The following is a 12,539-nucleotide window of genomic DNA, read 5'->3' on the forward strand; positions in this document are numbered from 1 at the left end:
TAGTGGCATATCCCGTCCTTTCAAAGAGAAAAAGAAGGGTATCGAGAGCAGGAAGGCACAAATGAGCCAGGCAGTCACTCCTAAAACGGTGGGACTGGTGTTTTGCCACTGTGTAAGAGTTGGTGTAGGAGTGTTTTGGATTATTTCGTTCAGAGTGAGTAAAGGAGTAAAATTGCACAGCTGGAATCCAAAAGGAAGGAAGAGATTCTGTCAGTAAATAACAGTGGAGAAGGCTTTCTCGCTGGTTCTTCAACCGTTTTTGTTTCAATTGCCCAAACAGACACTCAGGAAGGTGGCAGTAGTAGAAGACATGGCACCTCCATGGTGAGTTCAGCTTCTATGGGTATTCTGCACAGCTCTTCACTTCATGACTATACCCCTGTCAGTCGCTCTGAAAACCAGGATTCTCTTCAGGTATCTCGCCTAATCTCTTTTCCATTCTCTCTGCTTTGCTTGCCTTCCTCTGCTCCGCTTTTCTGTGTCATTTTGTCTCTCTGCAAATTTTCTTAATTCTTCGATAAGAAAGGATGAATCTAGGACAACAAATTATACATTCACACCGGTAAGAATTGCTAAACAATCACTACTATAACAATATACTGTCAATTTTTAAATTCTGTTGTCGACTGTGTCAGTAAAAATTGATTCTGATAAACGACATGTAGGAATAATGAATGAATTTCAGATTTGAAATTACTTTTCACCCAAAATATGTAACAAGATGAAAGTTTTATTCTGAAAGCGACATTATGTATTTCAACAGGCTCTGAGTTCTTTGGATGAAGATGACCCAAACATCCTGCTAGCTATTCAGTTATCATTACAAGAATCTGGCTTGGCCATAGATGAAGAAACTAGAGACTTTCTAAATAATGAGGCATCTTTAGGAGCAATAGGTACCTCTTTGCCTACAAGACTGGACTCTGCTCCCATAAGTATAGATAATCCAAGAGGCGCTTTGAGCAGCTCGGAGCTGTTAGAACTTGGTGACAGTCTGATGAGACTAGGTGCAGGCAATGATCCCTTTTCAGCTGATCGTCTTCATTCGCACCCCTGCAGCGACACAAGAAGTGGATTATACTCAACATCTAGTGACGCTGATTCCAGCAGTCAAGATCCCAATACCAATGAAAATCTACTTGGAAATATTATGGCCTGGTTTCATGACATGAACCCACAGAGTATTGCTCTGATCCCCTCAACAAGTACAGAAATGGATGAGGATTCACAGCAACCCAGTACTGAAGATGGGTCAGCAGGGCAACCAAATCTTATAGACACAGGGCTGGAGCCTCAGGAAGAGCATGCGCTATTTGAGGATGCACTCAAAAATGAAGGCAGAGGAACCCAAACAGAGGAAAGCACTTCTGAAGAAAATATTGCAGGTGAAACAGTATCACAAAGTGGTGATAATAACAGGGAGGTAACAGGCACCCTGGATGCTTCAGGAGATACTTCAAGTCAGACTCCTCAAACCTCAAGTGAATGGATTGAACATGTGCATCTGGTATGAATAAAAACGGAATCTGGAGTAAGTAAATGGCAGTGACAGATGGTACAGTATGTGGAGTAAGCATTATAGAGGCTTTGATCCACATAATTACAGCTCAGTTGTAACCACTGACCTAACAACGGATATTTAGGAGTTCTCTTGAATTGTAGTTCTTTATAATAATGTGAACCTTTCAAGGAATATCCTTTGCATTTAATTAGGTAGTACTTGCCTTTTTGCTCTCAAGAAAAAGGAATAAGTAGGTTGTATTCCACATTCCTGATACAATGCAGCATCTGTTTAGCCTTAGGTTGATGATCCTTAACTTGAAAGTACGGATTAAAGGCTTACACTGATTATTTTGGTTGGTTTTCCTAAGAAATAGTTTATTCCATTTTTTAGAACTCATTCTTTCACCAAAATAACATTTAGCAATTCATTTGCATTTTGGTTTTGTTTTCCATAATTTTTCCTTACTCATTTTTCATTTTTGTTAGCAGTGTGAACGGAGGTATTCAATGCTTCTCTTTAATACTGCTCCAGGAACAAGTTTTAGGGGATATTCTTTCCCATTAAAATCAAAGATTTTTTCATGTCTATTTACAGTCCAAATGTGCCAAACTGTGAATAGTTAGCTGGCGGTAGCCTAACAAAACAGTGCAGTGTTACTCTATCAAACTAACCCCACAGTTCTTAGCAGTGAAAGAAACCACTGGGTAGCATTGCTTCTCTAAATTTAACTGGCATGTGTTGCCAAGGTGACTGCATTTAATTAAATGTAGCCTGTATCTTAAGTTAATAAAACCTAATGCTGCTGTTAAACAGTTATTTTAAATATTAAAATACAGTGACTTAGCAACAGCTATGCTGTATTTTAAGAGACACTTTAATGGAAGTGCAATCATAGTTCTTTGTTTTCATAATTCTACAAAGCATTCTATGCACTAATAGTGCAATTACTTTTAATGATAACATTTTATAAAAATATAGGAATACAGAATTTTCTTATATTAGCCAGTCCCACAATTAAAGTTCGGATAACACATTCTGCTCAACATGTTACGGTGCCTTTGCCTAACCCAACTGGATAGTTGCCACAGTAAAACAAGTAATTCAAATTCAGTGTCTGTTCTGGAGTAACTATGCTATTAATTGCAAAGACCTCCATAAAACCACCCATGGCCTTGCCTTTACAGTAAATAACTAAATGTTCAGTCAGTGTTTTTGCATAAACAAAACACTGCTAGGTATTTGTTCAATTGCACAATATTCATTTGCTGTGTGATTACTGTTTAGTGTAAAAAAAAAAATTTAAAAAAAAAACACAAAAATCCCTTTTCCTAGTTGTTGTACCGTGAAAAAAAAATACTGGTTTTAGATTTGCTTAAAAGCATCAATCTACAGTTAGTGAGATACAATGGTACAGTATGTAATTACAACTAGAGTAAGTTGTTGAAATGGCTGTTTTAATTACATATAATAAAAACTTGTCATAACATGAGCAAATTACATACACTCCATTTTAAGTTTTGCTTAACTGTTACCAGAGATTTGTTGATATGATATAAAAGTTTATTACTACTGAGTGTGTATAGGCAAGTGTCATGATAGCAAAGTTTATGTATTGATTACTGTGAGTTCAAGTGAGTGTTTTGGTAACTTAATTCATGCAAATCCAGCTTTTGAACCTTACAGTCACAAGGTTCATCTTAGTAAAAAATGAAATAAGAGTATTTGACCTTTACCCCATAAAAACCTTGTTCATTTTGCAAGCATCTTTAGAGAGAATGGAATAGAATAGTCTCAAATCAGTTTCCAACTTTTCCTCTAGCCACACTACTCCTGACATCATCATGAACCTTTGGACATCTTTGAAAAATACCTATTTTAAATTGTTCTATGGTATAAAATCCTTCAACTGAAACAGTTCTTCATGCACTATCATCATGAATCGGTCTGAAAGTTAACTTGCATAGCTTCCTTGAATTGTAATTTCTGAATAGAAAGATTCTCACAAAAGGATTGTGTATTGCATTGAGATGTCTTGCAAAGTTACAGTAAGATATGTAAGAGTGCTCTCTGTGAAGATAGTGAAGTTTGTGGGTTCTGGTTTTTTGTAATTTGATTAGGTTGTGCAGTATATCCATTGTTTCCGTGTTACTCTTATGAGCATGAAATTAGCCTATTAAATTTGTATTTTCTTGGTACTTATTTTAACACCATAGTCATTGACTTTGCAATTCAGAAATAAAGTTTGGCAAGACTATTTTGTAAACCTGTTAATTTTATAATGTAAAAAAATTACTCTAACCTTGAATTGTTATTTGCACTTTCATAGTCTATACTTGATACATTCCCACTTTATATACAAGTAGGATACTACAACCATGTAGATGTTTGGCCAAATGAATGCTGTTAATAATATGTAAAATTCTTTGATTAAACATTTATTACTTAAACTAATTCTGTTCCGTCTCATTACATCTTAGACTTATTGTAGCAGATTCTTAAGGCTGATGACATACATTTTTAGGATACGTTCAGTCCTGTGCCAGATTAGCTGGGGACCATATAGTAAGTTGAATGTTTTGATTGTTAAAGATAAAGGCCCTATCTTCATTAAGCTTTGAAAACAAAATCTAAAATAGGCAATTTCGTCTTAATAGCTACAGCCGTATTGTGCACTTGTTTTTTGTAGAGAAATGCCTTGTCATTACAAATAGTGGTGCTAAAGAGAGTGGGAGGACTAATTTTTGAGGAAGATCCTGTTAATGAGTGTTACTTAAGTGCCACTTAATAGCCAGTCTCCATTGTTACCACGAAGATTCCAGACTGCCTCTGTTATGTTAACAGGCACTAAACTATTCTGTTCGTTGTTACAGTAATTTATTTAGCTTCCTCCAACAAGCATGCCAAGATGTTGGAGAGCTTCTAAAATCTAATGTACAAAGCTGGATTAGTCCCTGCAAGGCAGTTTCCATCACCTGCTGCTGTGATGTGACTGCATATGCTGCAATTAGCAAGTACTGAGTTTTACTAAGATCATGAGTATCACAAGAGAGATTTTTGGGCTTATGGCAGCTAGAACATACTAATAAATATACAAATTTAAAACGTATTTTCTGAGGTGTTTAAAATCACAACACTATGCTTCAAAATCAAACACCCCCACGGGCCAGTTTTGGAGATCTGTTTATCAAGGCCGATTTCACTATTACCTTCTCCTCCTCCTCTTCCCCTCTCCCAGCACACGCAAGGCATCCCGCTGTAATACTCACAGAGGCTGGTACGAATGGAAGCCAAACATGGATATAATGATAGCTAGTTTCTTTACTAAAAATTGTCTAGACTATCTACTCAGAATTAGACAATATACTGATTATTGTCCTTATTACTCTTCTGTAGATCAGCCAGATACGGAAACTTGAAAGATGTAGAGAAGCCAATGATGATGCAAAACTGAGTGTCGTTTTTACCATCTCATCCTTCTAACTGAAGCGTAAAGCACAAGATGTGCAATCAAAAGGAGGAGACGGATCCCCTGTAAATACTACACGAAGCTGTGTTTGCTGTCAGTCTTTGTATGAGGGCAAAGAAATGAATGAAGGCTTGACTTTCTGCAATGATATGCTTTCATTCCACTGCAAAAATAGGCAAGTATAGAATGTATACTATTCTCCAAATATATAACAACATAAAATAATTTAAGTAGTTCATAAAAAATGACTAAAAATAGAATAACAAAGTAAAGAAAAAATGTTTTCCAACTTAACTGCAAAGCCCCTTTTTCCTTCAACTCTTCATAGGCACTTAAGGTTACATCTCACCAACAAAATGTTAAAGCTAATTGTTAACAGGATGGTGTTATTTTAAAATTATGCAGGTCTTGATCTTTATGGAAATCCTTTCTGCAGTGAAATACAAACTTGAGAAGATGTTTTGCATATATTTTTTCTTTTTAGGTCATTTGTATGAATATCCAGATAAATGGAATATAAGCAAAAAAATATTTAATATATCCAGATAGATGTTCAGTACTGCAAAATACATAGTCTTCAGGATTCAGATTATAGTGGCATTTTCATCCAAGCGTATAGTGGTATTTTCATCCAAGCGTAAGTGTCTTATCCACCACAAGATACTAGAAAAAAGATGGGGGATTTTTTCTTAGGGTTTTTACATCAGAATTGTTCACTACATAAGAATGATTTACCTTTATATAAATGGTTTTAAGGAGCATTTATCAGTTTATGAACCCGGGTGTTTTTCTATAAGCAACAGTGACTATAACTATGCAAATTATTCATCAGTTATATTTTGGCCACTGCACCTTCTGCTCTAATTATCAGATCAATTTATAATAATCTATTTGAAAATAAAGGTCTTACTCAGACACTAGCATTTTTACACTTCAAATGCCACAGTCAGTCTTCCTGTCTACATGTTTTAGCATGGCAGTCCTTACATAGCCAACGTCATCATCTTTAGGGATGCAAACAAACAGCAATGTTGTATTAATTACCCAGCAAAGATTCACTAATGCATTTGCAAAGAATACTAGAATTTATACATGTTATAGCAGAAACCTTTACATTCTGCAATTTAAAAAATAAATATAAATCTTACTTTGAAATTGGTCTTTATTTTCCATTCAGGCGTCTGGATCTTGAGGCCCTCCTTCTGACCACCCACTTAAAATTCCAGTTCTGTTTTTTGGAGCCTATACAGACAGTGTTATTGACCACAGCAATCCAAATTCTGCTTGGCTGTAATTTAGCCATCTAACTCCATTCTCTGTGATTTGAGATTAATTCTGTCTTGGAACATAGAAGAAATGGGTAGACTCATTGATGGTCTAAGTAAAAAACACATTTATTCTATTTGTACAAAGTTACCACAATACACATGGCACAGAAAGAAACGTTAGGATGGTGTGTATGTTTATTCATTATACAAGGAGATGTGCAAGGTATTTAGATGAAGTAAATTCCCCTTGATACGCAGCCAGTCTTGATGGATTTTTGCACTTCCTGCTACCATACAGGTTTTCTCAAAAATAGTATTAGAGATTTAAATTATATAAGTGGGTAAGATAACAGCAGATAGGCACTTTGAATAGACTATCAAAACACTGTGCTAAAGACTACTGTTTGAGATAGGGCATAACCTATTTGTAGCTACTGTTAAAAAAAAAAAAAAAAGGACAAAATGTTTTCCAGAAATGTTCTCATTCTGCTCTGTAGACTCACATTGGCAATCTTTACACTGAAACACAATTGCAATTTGATATGTAAAGAAAATATATCATCTTATCATTTCCTATTACATTGCTCTTTTCATGCTTGTCAGCCCTTCAAGTTTTGCTTGAGTACGCAGCTTCTGCTATATCAACACAGCACAGCAGTCCAGTTTCATCTGTGAAGAAACTTCAGTGAACTTCAAATAAGGATGAGCGTAGTTCTACATTCCATTGTAATAACAATGTATAGAAAGGTTGAAGCTCACTAACAGACCCAGACAAGGAATAAAACAGGACTGTAGGAAAAACTCCCAGACGAAACCATGAAAAAATACCCTAGGCAAGTTTGAACTAGTTGCAGAATCTACCAAATAGAGAACATGCTGCAAAGCTTCATGGAAAATTGTCTCTTTACTCACAATTATACTTGCTATTGCAGGATGGCACAAAGAATGCCAAGGCCAGAGGTGCTAAGATCAGAACCGGGAACGTTTCAGGTACTGCAGTGAAGTCCCACCAGAGATAATGAATGAAACTCAAGCTAAGTTTCTTGCATACTACAGCAGGTCCTTTGCCTAGTGTAAGAAGAGACAAAAAGTCACAAAAATTATACCATGAGCCTGCCACCTTTCAGGAATCTGGAAAGGCTCTAACTACACAGTTCCTCAGAAACAGTGACTCCCCATGCAATGTATAGAACTACAGCTACAGAAGGACTTGAGCACCGCTGTAAAAAATGCAGCTGAGGCTGCTTCAGAAGGGACAGGGCGCAGGTGCCTACACCAGTGGAAGAGTTCATTGAAAAAAAAACATACAATGACAATCCCAAGTAACCTGTTAAGTGCAGCTGACTGAAAAAGACAAACATCTGTCATGTTTTTGAAATCTAAGTGTAAAGCAGTAATAAACTCAATAGTAAATAACTGAGGTTTGCACTTAGTATGAAATCTTATCCAACTGGCAAATCTACTTTATATATTTTTATAAATTAAATAAAGACAAAGTCTATGTGGTTAACAAGTTAAGTTACATGCACAGGGGGAATGTGCATGTTGTGCCTTCAGGAATCAGTGTTGACTTGCAGCTGTCATACTGGTTTATAGTGGAGACATAAAAACATTCGTTAACAAAAAAAAACATACAAAAAGAAAATGAGCTTCCATAGTCGCAGTTAACAGCAGTACCAACTTCTGTCACCGGTGCAAAAAGAGATAATCCCAAAGTCACAAGTGAGGTTGCACCCAAGGACCACAGCATTGCATCAGCATTGTAAAGGCTAAAAACCAAGCCTAAAGTATTTTTAGTGGCATGCAGTTTAGATGGAACCACTAATTCAAATCCCATTCAAGGATTTACATGAAAACTGCTCCAAGATGCTCAAGAACTGTCTCAAATAAAGCAGAAACAGTAACCTGTAAAGATAACCTGTTAAGCAGAAAGCCTGTACTACCAGATCCTCATTTGCAAGAAGACACAATAGTGAAAAACTCTCAGCTGTTACAAAAATAAGTCGAGAGCCTGAACTGACAAAACATGACAAGCGCAGAAACACTAACCTTTGTTAAAAGGTGTATTTTTGCTGTTCTTGTATCACAGAAGCATTTTAGAGTACAAATAAAGTAGTTCGAGAGACAGCTTTAACATGCTTTAAAAGAACAAAGTACTCGTGGTCATGGTATTTCTGCCATTGCTTTACTTAGTCACATCCCACAGGGCCAAAAACCAAAGACCTCACAAAATCTGGGGTTAGTTCTTCGCTCTACCACACACTTAAATGAGTAATTAAGACCCAGAAGTTGCAAAGACAGATTCATGCTACTTATGCAAGTAATAATTGAGCAATACATTTCAAGAATAGCATCAGTTTTAGCTATAGGAATTAAGAGAACAAAACCTGCTTTTCTCGCAATAGACCTAATGAGTACAGAACCTTAGTACAGGACCATGTGGAAATGCAAAGTGCACCAGCCAGTCAGCTTCATACCAAATTACATGCATTTACAGCACAAATATTTCTGGAGAAGCACTCCAGGTGCATCCTCTGCAGTTGACTGTGGAACAGTGACACAGAAAATCAGAATAAAGGATTCTTCACATGTGAGCCAGCAGATTATAGGACAGCAGTAGGAAGCAATGCAGTTAAATCCACTGCAGAACAATTCAACTACTTAAGAGGCACAGAGTGTGTGTGGAAGTGCATCACTTCCAATAAATAATCAACGCCCTCCCTGAAAGCTCCCAGGAAGAAACAATTCTGCGCTGACAGCCAGTGTGTCACTAACTTTCACGCTCCTGCTCCCCAGGTGGAGCCAACATTTTGTTTTCTCCACTTGTCTGTCCTATCTATTTATGTTTGAAGTCCCTCAGAGCACAGATGTGTTCTGATGCCTCCACAGAGCTTAACCAAGCTGAGGCAAAAATAAAATATTATTTTATTTTTAGAAAAAATTATTTTTACTGAGGTAAAAATAAAATAAAGTGGAAATATGCATTAACTGGAAGAAAATAGATTTACTCCCCAGCTTTAGCTCAGCTCACACTGTGCAGAATCCCTCACCTAAATCGGGCATTTCCAATTCCAATCACACCACGGTTTAACAGTTGCCTTTCAACCCACTTCATCTTCAAAGAGAGTCTAGTTCTATTAAGGAGAATCAGGAAATTGTACAGGATGCTCAAAATTTAGGATCAACATTGTCAAACTTGGGATCCTCTAGAGAGGAACATAGATACGGGTACTTTTAAGAAGTCCTGAGCCCCCGTCCCCTGCTACCCATAACTACTGTGTATTCAGCAATTCTCAAATCAGGATATTTCAGCTATTGCCTACATAAAGAGTTAAGTATCGAGTAACAAAAAAAAAAGTTAACCCATGTTAATTTAATTGGGCGTAACTAAAATGAAAGACATGTTGTTTTCAATTTTTCACAAAATATCCTAACCACTGCTCTTTCCCTTACTTTTCAGGCTAGGTAGGGAGTGATCAAACAGCACTGACAGCAATTCCTGCCTCTCCATGATGGTAATTCTAATGGCCTTTCAGAAGGCCAACAGAATAATCATACTAAGTGTAATGTAATCTCAAAGTGTCATTTACTGAAATTCCATTGAAATGACAGTCATTAATGAAGCTGCACTTTGACTTGTCAAGAAATACTGAATTAAAACTTCTGTCAATATTACATAAATATGGTTGGCTAAAACGCACTGAATTAGCTTAAATTATTACCCCAAATTAGGTTTCATAAAGCTTGAGCATTTTTTTAAAGTTATTATTTAAAAGCAGAAGAAAAAATCATAGTGGGTAATCTATCAGAACAATATACAGTAGCATATTTAACTAAAATATACAGATACATGTAAAACGAATGCATCCTACATTTGTGGCAGAAGAGGAAAAGACTCTGCAGCATTGTTTTGGAAAGACCAGAAGGGAAGAAGCTGGGAGTGGGGAAGATGGTAAAACTAGAGTTGAAGAACCCCAACTATTTCCAAATATACTTGTTATCCATAAACACTTTATCTTATCAAATTCATAGAATAAAAACCTTCTCAAAGTATTAGGTACTTATCGGGGCAGAAATGGACACTATCATTCGTTTCTACCCCATTTCTACACAGACCAGGGGTGCTGTGCCAATGTGACAGCACTGAGAGGGCCCCAGCAGTGGAGGACTTCTGAGGGTGATTGGAAAGGAAAGCAGGCAGAAACTGCAAGAAAAGTAGTGGGAAGAGTTTAAAGGTTTCTGTGAGATCACCAATCTGCAAGATAATAGCATAAAACTACAGAGGGATGGATTAAAGAAGCAGAGAGAAAGAATAAAAACCCAAGAACTACGACCAGTTTGAAAGGAGATAAAGGCAAAATAGGATTTGAATCAAAACAAGGAAATAAATTTCGCACCTAAGACAAGAAAGTCAAAGCTGGCGTGAAAGATAGGAGTGCAAGAGGTTAAGTGTAGCTGCCCATGACTCAGTACCAAACTAGGGAAGCCCTCCAGCCACTGCATGCTGCATGAGTGGAGCATCTGTAAACAGATCCCTTCAAATTATGTCTATTAATTATGCGATTGTTACCATAATACCATTGAATGAAATAGCCTCTACATAAAATAATAATTTGACTTTAGCAGGATAATTTTCCTCTCTGTAAAAAATGTTATTAAAGAAGATGATTTGTTCTTTGTGTCCACTGAGAACAAGACAAAAGGAAATCAACTTCATTTGCACCAAAGAGGGTTTAAATGAAACCTAGGGATGAAGGCTAAGTATGGAAACTAAGAGGCTACAATCCTGGTATGTGAGTGGGCATTTGTTTCTTAACATCAGGCTAGAGGAACATCTACAACAGATAGCTTGGGGCCATGGAAGTGGCATCAGGGTGAGGAACCACCATTAGGTCTATGGTTCCAGCATTTCACTGGCAAAGCTTCATAAAGCCATGTGTTCATTCCCTAGCGTTTTAAATGATTTGATACGTGACTGAGGGTCCATGCAAGAGGGGCAGTTGGCTTAATAAAGACCGAAGCTGGCATACATTGAAGGTAAGATCCACGGTCACTATTCTCCTGAGTCACAATGACTATTTGAGGCCATCTCTTGTCCTTGTATTTTCTGGTGAGTAGGATGATAGCTGTACATCTTCAGACAATGGAGTCCGGCATCCCCCTGCAAACAGGGAATGAAGCAGGTACCGGAGGCAGCTCCTGTGCTTTGCTACACCCATCGGTTCTCCCCTTTGACTGCCTCTGGCTCTTGCAGGGGTTGAAGGGACACTACTCTCTCTGTCACAGTTTTTGCTGAGGGAAGAAATATCTCATCCAGAGGGACCTTGACAGGCTTCAGAGGTGGGCCCATGCCAACTTCTTGAAGTTCAACAAGGCTAAGGTCCTGCACCTGGGTGGAGACAATCTCCAGCACAAATACAGGCTGGTCAGAGAATGGATTGAGAGCAGGCCTGAGGAGAAGGACTTTGGGCTGGTGGTTGATGAGAAGCTCAACATAAGCCAGAAATGTGCACATGCAGCCCAAAAAGCCGATGTTATCGTGGGGCGGCATCAAAAGAAGCGTGGCCAGCAGGTTGAGGGAGGTGATTCTGCCTCTCTACTCTGCTCTCGTGAGACCCCACCTGGAGTACTGCATCCAACTCTGGAGTCCTCAGCACAAGAAGGATGTGGACCTGTTGGAGCAGGTCCAGAGTAGGGCCACAAAAATGATCAGGGGGCTGGAACACCTCTCCTACAAGGACAGGCTGAGAGAGTTGGGATTGTGCAGCCTGGAGATGAGGTTCCTGGGAGACTCTGTAACAGCCTTCCAGTATCTGAAGGGGGCCTACAAGAAGGCTGGAGTGGGACTTTTTGCAAGGGCACGTAGTGATAGGACAAGGGGTAATGGCTTCAAACTGGAAGAGGGCAGGTTTAGGTTAGATACTAGGAAGAAATTTTTCACTCTGAGGGTGGTAAGGCACTGGCACAGGCTGCCCAGAGAAATTGTGGAGGCCCCATCCCTGGAGGTGTTCAAGGCCAGGCTGGATGGGGCTTTGAGCAACCTGATCTAGTGGAAGGTGTCCCTGCGCATGGCAGGGAGTTGGGAATTCGATGATCTTCAAGGTCCTTTCCAACCTAAACCATTCTATGATTCTATGCCTAGCTTGGGACAGGGACCCTTTCTCTTTGGAAACAGAGAACCAGCGCTCGCCGACCACCATTTCTGAGAGAAACAGCCTTTACTCTGCCAGGACATGGCCCCACGGAGCTCCGCTCTGCCTCACAAAGCCTCGCAGGACACCGGCGGTGGGCCCCCCCGCCC

At 38.5% G+C, this 12,539-nt stretch overlaps 2 protein-coding genes across 2 annotated transcripts in view; both read left to right on the forward strand.

Moving 5' to 3' along the window:
* Window positions 1–3,137, forward strand: part of ANKIB1 (ankyrin repeat and IBR domain containing 1) — a 61,873-nt gene extending 58,736 nt beyond the window's left edge. The window contains exons 18-19 of the mRNA XM_009887908.1: window positions 281–414; window positions 764–3,137. Coding sequence (XP_009886210.1) covers window positions 281–414; window positions 764–1,513 — 884 coding nt within the window. The 3' untranslated portion in view covers window positions 1,514–3,137. The remainder of the gene's footprint in view (window positions 1–280; window positions 415–763) is intronic.
* Window positions 3,138–7,171: 4,034 nt separating this feature from the next.
* GATAD1 (GATA zinc finger domain containing 1) overlaps window positions 7,172–12,539 on the forward strand; it is a 9,701-nt gene continuing 4,333 nt past the window's right edge. Inside the window, exon 1 of the mRNA XM_009887914.1 lies at window positions 7,172–7,228. Within this exon, the coding sequence (XP_009886216.1) occupies window positions 7,172–7,228 (57 nt within the window). The remainder of the gene's footprint in view (window positions 7,229–12,539) is intronic.

This window comes from Charadrius vociferus, unplaced genomic scaffold (genome assembly GCF_000708025.1).
Source record: "Charadrius vociferus isolate BGI_N301 unplaced genomic scaffold, ASM70802v2 scaffold447, whole genome shotgun sequence".
Taxonomy (NCBI): Eukaryota; Metazoa; Chordata; class Aves; order Charadriiformes; family Charadriidae; genus Charadrius; species Charadrius vociferus.